General features: G+C 51.9%; 1 protein-coding gene across 1 annotated transcript; it reads left to right on the forward strand.

Annotated features, from left to right (window-relative positions):
• The first annotated feature begins 2,664 nt into the window (after positions 1–2,664).
• Positions 2,665–4,065, forward strand: LOC136790978 (inositol 1,4,5-trisphosphate receptor-interacting protein-like 1). Its single transcript, XM_066998318.1, has one exon. The coding sequence runs from the start codon at positions 2,665–2,667 to the stop codon at positions 4,063–4,065; it is 1,401 nt and encodes a 466-aa protein (XP_066854419.1).
• The last annotated feature ends 7,542 nt before the right edge of the window (positions 4,066–11,607 follow it).

Below are 11,607 nucleotides of genomic sequence, written 5' to 3' on the forward strand. Positions count from 1 at the left end.
CGAGGGGGTATGGACTGAGCATGCGGCCAGCTTGAACAGCAGGAGGCCGCAGGAACGTGCCTGAGGGAGCACCAGCGGCCTGCGCACGCCAGCAGGGAGTGGGTGCAGTGGGAGGCACAACCAGCACACACCCACAGCACGAGAGGGGCTCTGTCAGTGGGCGGCCTGGACAGTTCTGCTCTGCTCGTCTGCTCTGCCTCACCAACAGGCCTGGGCTATAGCCCCAGCAGCCTCCTCAGCCAACGGCAACGCGCATTCCCTCAAGCGTGTGGAAGCAAGAAGGCGCAGCCTTGGGAACCGCTCATCAGAAAGCCATCCCCTCCACCGCTGTTCCTCCAGCACCCAGTCGGACCGACACGGCCATCCAGATGGAACGCCAGTTACCTCACACGACCACCCAGCCCTCAGGCTACAGGATGCACATTGGGCCATTCCCTGAGATGGAGAACCAGGGCAAGCACACCAGTGCAAGCTGAGCCTCCTCTTCTCCAGGCTGAACCACCCCAGCTCCCTCAGCTGCTCCTCGTAAGACTTGTTCTCCAGACCCCTCACCAGCTTCGTTGCCCTTCTCTGGACTCTCTTGAGCACCTCCATGTCCTTCTTGTAGCGAGGGGCCCAGAACTGAACACAGTACTCGAGGTGCGGCCTCACCAGAGCCGAGTACAGGGGGACAATCACTTCCCTAGCCCTGCTGGCCACACTGTTTCTTATGCAAGCCAGGATGCTGTTGGACTTCTTGGCCACCTGAGAACACTGCTGGATCATATTCAGCCGACTATCAACCAATACTCCCAGGTCCTTCTCTGCCAGGCAGCTTTCCAGCCACTCATCTCCCAGCCTGTAGCGCTGCTTGGGGTTGTTGTGCCCCAGGTGCAGGACCCGGCACTTGGCCTTGTTGAACCTCATACAGTTGGCCTCAGCCCATCGGTCCAGCCTATCCAGATCCTCCTGCAGAGCCTTCCTGCCCTCGAGCAGATCAACACACGCACGTAACTTGGTGTCGTCTGCAATGTTACTGAGGGTGCACTCGATCCCCTCATCCAGATCATCAATAAAGATATTAAAGAGAACTGGTCCCAGTACTGAGCCCAGGGGGACTCCACTTGTGACCGGCCTCCAACTGGATTTAACTCCATTCACCACAACTCTCTGGGCCCGGCTACCCAGCCAGTTTCTAACCCAACGAAGCATACGCCAGTCCAAGCCAAGAGCAGCCAGTTTCTTGAGGAGAATGCTGTGGGAAACTGTGGAGCTATAAACATACATTCCATTTTTTTTATTTCATGTAATTACACGTATTACAACACGTGAATGAGTTCCTGCCTGGCTCAATGCAAGAGCTGCTGCCCAGCCATTTGGCAGGACCCATGACAGCCTGGTCTTTGCCCCGCTCCTCTGTGGGCCAGGCCAACTCCCTGATGGGTCCAAACTTCAGCCACTAAAATAAATCACCTTTGAGCTCATCTTGCCCAGGGAAAGCCCTGGTGAAGGACTGGGAGTGAGTGCATGCAAGAAGGCAGGAGGGTTAGCACGACTGCCCATTCTTGTCTGGTGAGCCACTGGATGGCTCCTGTCACACCTACACCCAAAGTGGAGGATGCTCTCCCATCGCTGCCCAAGGCTGACCATCACTCCTCCAGCCTGGAGGCACCGTCAGCAGGGAACATGCCAGCCCCAGTCAAAATCTCACCCATGCCTTCAATGCAGGTGGAGAAGGGAACACAAATCCCTCCTGCTGGAACAGCCCTGGGGGACCAGCGTAACTCCGACGAGCTGCAAGAACAAACCTCGAGATTCGACCCAGTGGGAGCAGAGGACCTGTCTCTCCTTGCCTCCCACTGCAAGCCCTCCTGTTCCAATGACTGTCTAGGGGTTACTTTTTCAGAACTTAACGTGGAATGGCACACGAGGAGCACAGCCTCCACAGGCTACATCACCCAAATCTCTTTCTGCAGACGGCCCTGGGGGCTCCCATGAGCTGTGCAAAGAGAGCCCGGGGGACTCTGTCCAGCCACGTGCCTCTGCACTCGGGTGACACCAGGGCCTGGGCTGCCCAGGGCAACTGGGCATCGCTGTGCCAGGGCGGGGACCGAGGGCGGGGCGGGGGCGCAGGTGACATCAGAGGACGTGTCACAATGGGGGAAGAAGACGTGTCACAATGGGGGGCGGCTTTTAAGGCAGCCGCAGGCAGCGCTGCTGCATTTTGGCCTGAGCCATCGGTGAGTGCAGTACCAGGGGGAAGATGGGGCTAGGCCAGGGCTGGGGCACAAATGCTGGCCTCCCAAGGGCTTGCTAAGCCTGCGGCCAGGACTCAGCCGCTCAGGGCAGGGCTCGCGGCTGTTGCCGCCAGCACTGCCCACAGTCCCTGCTGCCTTCCCAGCCCCTTCGCCCCCTCTCCTACCTGACCCTAGGGGTCTGCGGCTCCTGCCGTAGCTCCCACCCAGCCCCACTGACCCGCTTCTCTCTCACCTCTTTCAGACCATGGCTTCGGCACTTTTTTTCGTCCTGACGTTCCTGGGTTTTGGCCCGCAGAAGGTCGGCGATGAATTAGATGCAGATGCAAATGAGCACATACAGCAGCGTGTGGAGATGCTGCAGGAGCGCATGATGCAGCTCCTGTGGGAAATTGAGAAGAGGGACCGGGAGCACCACAGGCGCGATGCCATGCAAGCCGTGCTCTTGTCTGTGTTGCTGCGCTGGCAGTTCTGGTTCAGCATTGGCGTGCTTGTCCTTTTCTTCTGGTACCTGTGGCGGATTCTTAGAAGGATCCGAGAGCCTGACAGCAGCAGTGAGGAGGAGAGCTCCAGCGATGAGGAGGACAGCTCCAGTGGCGAAGAGGAAGAGGAGAGCTCCAGTAGCGAAGAGGAGGAGGAGAGCTCCAGTAGCGAAGAGGAGGAGGAAGAGCAACAAAGACCACAACCAAACCCCAATGATGCAAACGATCTGGCTGATTATGTAAGTCAGCGCATCTACTGGCCACTTCCAAATCCAACCATCAGATGCTATCAGGTGGCAGAGGTGGTGGAAGACCTCCTGAATGCCTACAGCTCGATCTTTCAAGAGAGTTTCTTTCCGGAGCTGCAGTCAGCCATCGGAGTGGGCAGTGCCTTTGAAGGTTGGAGTCCCCGTGAGAACGACACTGTCTACCGCCTACTTGTGCCCATGACAGCCCCCCGTGGGCACTCCTTCCACCTGGAGCTGGGCAAAGAGGACGATATCCTGGCGAGGAACTCCTCTATCCGTGTCGAGTTGGAGTGCACGTGCGCGAGGGAGCAGGCCTTTGAGGACATGCTGTGCTTCCTCCACCATTCTGAGGATGAGCTGAAAAATCAGGAGCCGAGCCTCCTAGACACCCTCTGCACCGACTCCTACCTAGATGCGGAGAAGACTGCAAGGTGGTTCCAGAACTTTGTGAAAACAGCCTGGGTGGTTATGCCTCAGTCGCACCTTTACAATGTAAAAGTGCTACCTTCCGCCCGCTCCTGCAAGTTCCAGATGACAAATGCTACCAAGAGAAACCTCACCATTGAGATAATCTTTGGAGTTCAGCAAGGCAATTCAGACATCTTCCTGAGCAGCCAGAGGACGGAGGCCATCATCACCCCCAGCACAACGTGGCCACAGAGCTGTGCTGTTGCAGAGAGGAAGTTCTTCCAGCACATAAACGCCGAAGCCTGGTTCTACAGCTTACACCTCAAGTGCATGCAGATCTGCGCCCGTATGCTGGTGGGCACAAGCATTTCCACTTATGTCATCAAGACTGTTGTCATGCACCTCCTGACCTCCGTCCCCTTGGAAACGTGGCACAGGGAGGATTTTCTGCTGCGGCTGGATGATATCATTCGGTACCTGCACTGCTGCCTGGAAGAGAAACGCCTCAACCACTTCTTCTTTGGCAACGAGATGGTGCCCGATGTGATTGCCCTGCCACCAGCCTTCCAACTTTCTGGCCCAGTCAACCTTTTCGAGCACCTGGAGCAGGACACACGTGCCTACACCCACATGCTGGAAGAGTTCCAGGAGCTGCGCAATCGCCTCACAAGACTGATGATCTATGGACACTGAAAGAGGCCTTCGTGCACAGACAGGGCGCTCTGCTGACAGCAGGTGATCAACTCTTACCACTCTGTGGGGAGCCAGACCTCACGCAGCTCAAGAGACTGCTTCATGGACGTTTGACGCAGAGACTGCCGATACCAACTGGGCAGGCACTGCCCGTCCCCTTGGAGGCTCCATTCCATTGGGAGCTTTGGCCTCAGCAATAAACACCTTGCTTGAACAAACGCTTTGTCTGTGAGTGTCCTCCTCGAGCAGGGCCACCTAGACTCAGTTGCCCAGTACCATGTCAAGATGGCTTTAGAATACTGCCAAGGTGGGAGACTCCACGATCTCTCTGGGCAAACTGTACAACATGCTTTACCTTTTGGTTAGCCCTAAAGTGGTCAGGCAGTTGGACTAGGTGATCTTTAAAGGTCCCTTCCAACTGAACTATTCTAAAAGCTGAAGCTTTTCCCCTGCTTTCCCATCACACTGGTGCTGTTAACACCGACCATTAACTGTGCTCTCACATCCTATGACTAGAGATTGCATTTGCTTTTTTTAATGTGTCATTACATCTTTAGCTACACAAATCATTTGGTTTTGATACGACTGTAAAAATGTAATAACATGGAATTGTTTTGGCATTCACGTACACCGGTTGCAGTCTCCCAAATCACATTTGAGGCACTATATATCATTTTAACTTAGGACACTCATCCAACCCAAATGAATTGGGCTTTAACAAATTTTATAATCTGAATGGACACTTAGCTTTAGTTGAAGCCTTGGTATATAAGTTTACCATGAGCTGTTTGCTTTAAAATCAAATTAAGAATAAAACTTCGAACAAGCATTCTGGAGGTATTGCTAAAAGAAACTAGTACCTCTTGTAAGCAAGGGTGACAGGAAGATCATCAAAAATTTTGTAATCATATAAGTTCAGATGGAAACTTGCATGCTTTGCTCACTCATTTTTATTGTTTGGTAATAACATCAAAGCAACAAGTTATCCCTTTGCTTTACTAGGATTTTGGTGCTTGCTACTTACCGTTTCATAACTCTGATAAGTAACAAGCAGATTTGTTTGTCCAATATCGGTCAGCAGAAATAAAGAGATTTGATTACATAGCCAGGGTAAGTTCTTGTGCCTAGACACGTGAGCAAGGCTGGGATGTCTCTAGACCAGGTGTCCTCTGACAATGCAAAGCACACCCTGGGCACCTAAGGTGATTTGTTCTGTTAATGAGGAAGGATGAGTACTCCAGCCCCAGAAGGTTGCAGCCGTGCGTATGCCTGGCCATGATTTTGTTAATCCTGCACCAACCTCCTGCAGCGGGCTCGTGTCCCAGCCTCAGTCTGTCCCCAGGGAGATGCCTGACACCCAGGGTTGGGGCTGCCCCACTGCCCTGCTCCTGCTGGGGAGGTGGGATGTGTCCTGGCCACGAGGCCCTGACCCACCACCCTTTGGAGCCCCCAGCCCTTGTTGCGCCCTGACAACTTCAGCATTAAATTCCAGCCATCCTTAAACTGCAAGTTAGTTTAAACAACCTGAAGTGGGTTGGGTGAGGCCAAACCTAAGCTGAAGCTCAGTGGTTTGTTTATATTCCACACCAAAACAAAAGTAAACAGAAACAAACCTGTATCATTATCAGCACTTTTCTGCTGTTTGAAAACAACTAAGTTTTCTTTGAAGAAAAAAAGCTCAGGGAAAACCTTATAACCAGCTTTTTTTTTTTTTTTTTTATAATCCAGCTGAGTTCACATAAATGAGAGCTAAACTGAAATAAAAGTTTCCACAATCTTCTACTTTTTTTACAATCCCAGTTTAATTCAAACAAGAGTAACTGCACGCAGACCTGCCCCGAGCAACCTCTATCACATCAAGAATTTAAAATGATGTATAATTACTGGAGTCCTATCACTTACAATTATGTTCACTTCAGACTTCCTTTACTTTGACAACAAATGTAAAATGACCTTTGAAAATCTGCGAATTTATCCCACCGTATCTTGTGCAGTTATGTCACATTTTCAACAGAAATCAGTTAGAGAAGAGCTGTCCTACAATGTCCCAAGTTTTCTTCCAGAAAAAGTCAGCAGAACCAATTATAACAACAACATGCAAACAAAAAAAACACCTCGGCAACTCTTTCATTTATAAATTACATCTTTGCCAAGTGCTTCCCTGCTGCATAAAGCAGGTTGCTGCTTCTCACTTCAGTTCCTTGTGTTTTGTCCCTCAGCTTGAAAAACATTTTTGCAACTTGTTACAAGATGAGATTTTATCCCTTTAGACAGACAGACTGCCAGATCAAAAGCAGATGTTGAACAAAATCTGAGAGGTTCAACCACTAAGAGAAACCTCGAGTGCTCTTAACCTCTGCAACACCACACTGGCAGCTGACAGCGCTGCCATTTTGCCTGACTTGCTCAGTACATAAAATTAGGGATAGGAGGGAGGAGGCACTGAGCTACATAGCTTCCTGTTTCTTGCCACTGCCATAGCACCTGAGAGTTTTTCACGTACTAAGAACTAGGTAATCAACCTTCTGTACAATTCATATAGGTCCCCTCTCATTTTTCTTTATTCCTGGTAAAGCTTTCAATGCCTACAAAGGGTGCTTGTAGCTATGTAGTTCAAGCAGATCAGCTTTAAATCAAACAAAGGCATTGCAGCATCTCTCATGGTTATTACATCACTGCCTCAGCCACTCTCTTCTTGAAGTTGGTTCCACAGGCAAAGCTAGGAGTGCTTCAGTCCCTTGTTCTCCTGCTCCTTTTTGAATCCTGTCTCAGAAAGCATCCTTGTCTCACCACAGTCCCACTGAAAACAGATCATTCCCCAAGTTCTCACCTTCAACGTGCCTGCCCTCCACACAGAATCTCACTTCTCTGTTAGCGCCAAGTTTTTTCCCTGTAGCAGGAGAGTTTTCATTTTAGCGTTCTGCTTTAAAAAGGTGAAGTCAGAAGTGTTGTCTTCTAAAAGTGTCTAGAGAAAGGTTCTGGGGATTTGCTTGGTGATGGGGAAGAGACTGAAACAAAGGAGTCACAGGGTGTCGTCATATTCTGAGAAAGAAAAAAGCTGTTCATAGACTTATAGAAATGTCATGGGAATTAATGGATTTGCACAATGACAAACCAACCAAGAAAGGGAATACTTCAGCACTTGTCTGTAGGGGCTCAGACCTTCCAGCTTTGTGTGCTCTCCCCATCTCAGCTTCATCATTGCTCAAGCTTCAGTGCCAGGGAAAATAGATGCTAATGCCATGAACAGACTGACACTACAAATTCAGGATCAGACCAACACTTCTACAGGCTAAACAGCTCTTCTTATTGCCACTTTCCAAGATAACCCACATATCCCTAGGTAGAATTTTGAATCAAGGATAATGTGTGTGTTTGTTTTGAGAGGTACCTTCTACTTCAGTACTTCAGGATCTGAAAGCTCTTGACACAGTGTGTCCCTGGGTCTGTATTTTTGCCCAGCAGTGGTACTGTGCTAAAAATGGTAGTAATAATAATAACAGAGCATTGCTTGGAGCTTTCAGTCCCTGACAGGGGAATCTACTGACTCTCAGGTGGAAAGGAATAGAATGCCAGAAATTCAAGTATAAACTAGTGTTTTACTGTCAAAAATTACATTGAGCATCTTGAACACAGACTAACAAGACTGACTGTATTGGTCTATGCATAAACTAATAATTCTGTAGCTCCAGCCCAGGGTTCGGCTGCCTGCCCTGTGCTCATATTGCACAGTAGAGCTGTGCAAAAAAAAAAAAAAAAAAAACAAAAAAACGACTTTTCCTGGAAAACTGTTGATGAGCTGCAGGAGTTTGTAAGCTAATATCAGGCAAGGAAAGGAAAGGGGGGGACAGGACAGAAGTAACATTGCTGAGATAACAGGTAGTAACTCAAGGACAAAAAGACACCACATGAGAAGGAAAAAAAACCTAAGGACACACCTGAAGATATAAATCAAGCAAGGTCAGGTATCTGTCGTTCCAACATTCCAAAGAGGATACATCCCCCCCATCAGACAGCCTGGACAGCTCATCAGGCATCTGCACATCTAGCGTGTCATCATTGCCATGGATGTCCTGCCTGCAGAGTCTGTGACGCCTGACGCCATCATAAACACCAGCAGAGGAAGGTGTGTCCATCAGAGGAGTGCAGGTTTGCACTGCAGATCCCTGCAGTGATGCCATGCCCCATTCAGGGGACAGCGCTTCCCAAAACAAAGTCACTCAACTGCTAACGACTCAAAACCACTTCACTGAAAGACAACTACACTATACAGTGTGCTGTATGCCTGTGCCTAACAAGCACATCAAGCACCTGTGTGGCATGAATCCTTGGGCTCATGTGAGTGCACCTCTGTGTGTTAGTTCTGTTAGTTCAGTTTGCTCTGTTCAATTTTTCCGAGCTCTTTAACCACATTATTACTGTACTTCATCTGGGAAGTGCTGTCTGGGAGCTTTTGGTATTTGAATGACATTGGCGATCCCAGGTCTTGAAAAAGGAGTATTACTGCCTGTTGCACCAGCACGAAGTTGTCGAGCGTGACTGTGAGTATAAGGGGCTGTACAGAGAAGAAATAGCCCTTGCCGCTATGAAAGTACGTACTCACAGACTCCCTTCTGCTCTTTTTTTTTTCTGAAGGATAGGGTTTACTGTGAGCATCCTCCTCAAGCACGGCCACCTAGAGTCAGTTGCCCAGTACCAAGTCGAAATGGCTTTAGAATACTGCCAAGGTGGGAGACTCCACAATTTCTCTGGAGAAACTGTACAAGTGCTCAGTCATCCTCACATTGGAGAAATGCCTTCTGATGTTCAGACAGAACCTGCTGTGATGCTTTTTATGCCCAATGCCATGTGTCCTGTCTCTGGGCACCAGCAAAAAGGGTCTGGTTCTTTCCATCTTGAAAATGGCATCAACAGCAGCAGTTGCCACGTGCTGAGAAGAATACAAGGCCTGCAAGGTCCCAGTCGTGCCTGAAGGAGTTTCTGTGCCCCGACGCTCGTGGGCCATGTGAGCCGTGCTGGCGGAGGCACCAGCCGGCAGGCCACTGCTCTCACGAGGGGCTGGGCAAACCACAAGGGGGTGTGGACTGAGCATGCGGCCAGCTTGAACAGCAGGAGGCCGCAGGAACGTGCCTGAGGGAGCACCAGCGGCCTGCGCACGCCAGCAGGGAGTGGGTGCAGTGGGAGGCACAACCAGCACACACCCACAGCACGAGAGGGGCTCTGTCAGTGGGCGGCCTGGACAGTTCTGCTCTGCTCGTCTGCTCTGCCTCACCAACAGGCCTGGGCTATAGCCCCAGCAGCCTCCTCAGCCAACGGCAACGCGCATTCCCTCAAGCGTGTGGAAGCAAGAAGGCGCAGCCTTGGGAACCGCTCATCAGAAAGCCATCCCCTCCACCGCTGTTCCTCCAGCACCCAGTCGGACCGACACGGCCATCCAGATGGAACGCCAGTTACCTCACACGACCACCCAGCCCTCAGGCTACAGGATGCACATTGGGCCATTCCCTGAGATGGAGAACCAGGGCAAGCACACCAGTGCAAGCTGAGCCTCCTCTTCTCCAGGCCGAACCACCCCAGCTCCCTCAGCTGCTCCTCGTAAGACTTGTTCTCCAGACCCCTCACCAGCTTCGTTGCCCTTCTCTGGACTCTCTTGAGCACCTCCATGTCCTTCTTGTAGCGAGGGGCCCAGAACTGAACACAGTACTCGAGGTGCGGCCTCACCAGAGCCGAGTACAGGGGCACAATCACTTCCCTAGACCTGCTGGCCACACTGTTTCTTATGCAAGCCAGGATGCTGTTGGACTTCTTGGCCACCTGAGAACACTGCTGGATCATATTCAGCTATCAACCAGTACTCCCAGGTCCTTGTCTGCCAGGCAGCTTTCCAACCACTCTTCTGCCAGCCTGTAGCGCTGCTTGGGGTTGTTGCGCCCCAGGTGCAGGACCCGGCACTTGGCCTTGTTGAACCTCATACAGTTGGCCTCAGCCCATCGCTCCAGCCTATCCAGATCCTCCTGCAGAGCCTTCCTGCCCTCGAGCAGATCAACACACGCACGTAACTTGGTGTCGTCTGCAATGTTACTGAGGGTGCACTCGATCCCCTCATCCAGATCATCAATAAAGATATTAAAGAGAACTGGTCCCAGTACTGAGCCCAGGGGGACTCCACTAGTGACCGGCCTCCAACTGGATTTAACTCCATTCACCACGACTCTTTGGGCCCGGCTACCCAGCCAGTTTCTAACCCAACGAAGCATACGCCAGTCCAAGCCAAGAGCAGCCAGTTTCTTGAGGAGAATGCTGTGGGAAACTGTGGAGCTATAAACATACATTCCATTTTTTTTATTTCATGTAATTACACGTATTACAACATGTGAATGAGTTCCTGCCTGGCTCAATGCAAGAGCTGCTGCCCAGCCATTTGGCAGGACCCATGACAGTCTTTGCCCCGCTCCTCTGTGGGCCAGGCCAACTCCCTGATGGGTCCAAACTTCAGCCACTAAAATAAATCACCTTTGAGCTCATCTTGCCCAGGGAAAGCCCTGGTGAAGGACTGGGAGTGAGTGCATGCAAGAAGGCAGGAGGGTTAGCACGACTGCCCATTCTTGTCTGGTGAGCCACTGGATGGCTCCTGTCACACCTACACCCAAAGTGGAGGATGCTCTCCCATCGCTGCCCAAGGCTGACCATCACTCCTCCAGCCTGGAGGCACCGTCAGCAGGGAACATGCCAGCCCCAGTCAAAATCTCACCCATGCCTTCAATGCAGGTGGAGAAGGGAACACAAATCCCTCCTGCTGGAACAGCCCTGGGGGACCAGCGTAACTCCGACGAGCTGCAAGAACAAACCTCGAGATTCGACCCAGTGGGAGCAGAGGACCTGTCTCTCCTTGCCTCCCACTGCAAGCCCTCCTGTTCCAATGACTGTCTAGGGGTTACTTTTTCAGAACTTAACGTGGAATGGCACACGAGGAGCACAGCCTCCACAGGCTACATCACCCAAATCTCTTTCTGCAGACGGCCCTGGGGGCTCCCGTGAGCTGTGCAAAGAGAGCCCGGGGGACTCTGTCCAGCCACGTGCCTCTGCACTCGGGTGACACCAGGGCCTGGGCTGCCCAGGGCAACTGGGCATCGCTGTGCCAGGGCGGGGACCGAGGGCGGGGCGGGGGCGCAGGTGACATCAGAGGACGTGTCACAATGGGGGAAGAAGACGTGTCACAATGGGGGGCGGCTTTTAAGGCAGCCGCAGGCAGCGCTGCTGCATTTTGGCCTGAGCCATCGGTGAGTGCAGTACCAGGGGGAAGATGGGGCTAGGCCAGGGCTGGGGCACAAATGCTGGCCTCCCAAGGGCTTGCTAAGCCTGCGGCCAGGACTCAGCCGCTCAGGGCAGGGCTCGCGGCTGTTGCCGCCAGCACTGCCCACAGTCCCTGCTGCCTTCCCAGCCCCTTCGCCCCCTCTCCTACCTGACCCTAGGGGTCTGCGGCTCCTGCCGTAGCTCCCACCCAGCCCCACTGACCCGCTTCTCTCTCACCTCTTTCAGACC

The sequence above is a fragment of the Anser cygnoides genome, chromosome 5 (genome assembly GCF_040182565.1).
Source record: "Anser cygnoides isolate HZ-2024a breed goose chromosome 5, Taihu_goose_T2T_genome, whole genome shotgun sequence".
NCBI classification, from domain to species: Eukaryota; Metazoa; Chordata; class Aves; order Anseriformes; family Anatidae; genus Anser; species Anser cygnoides.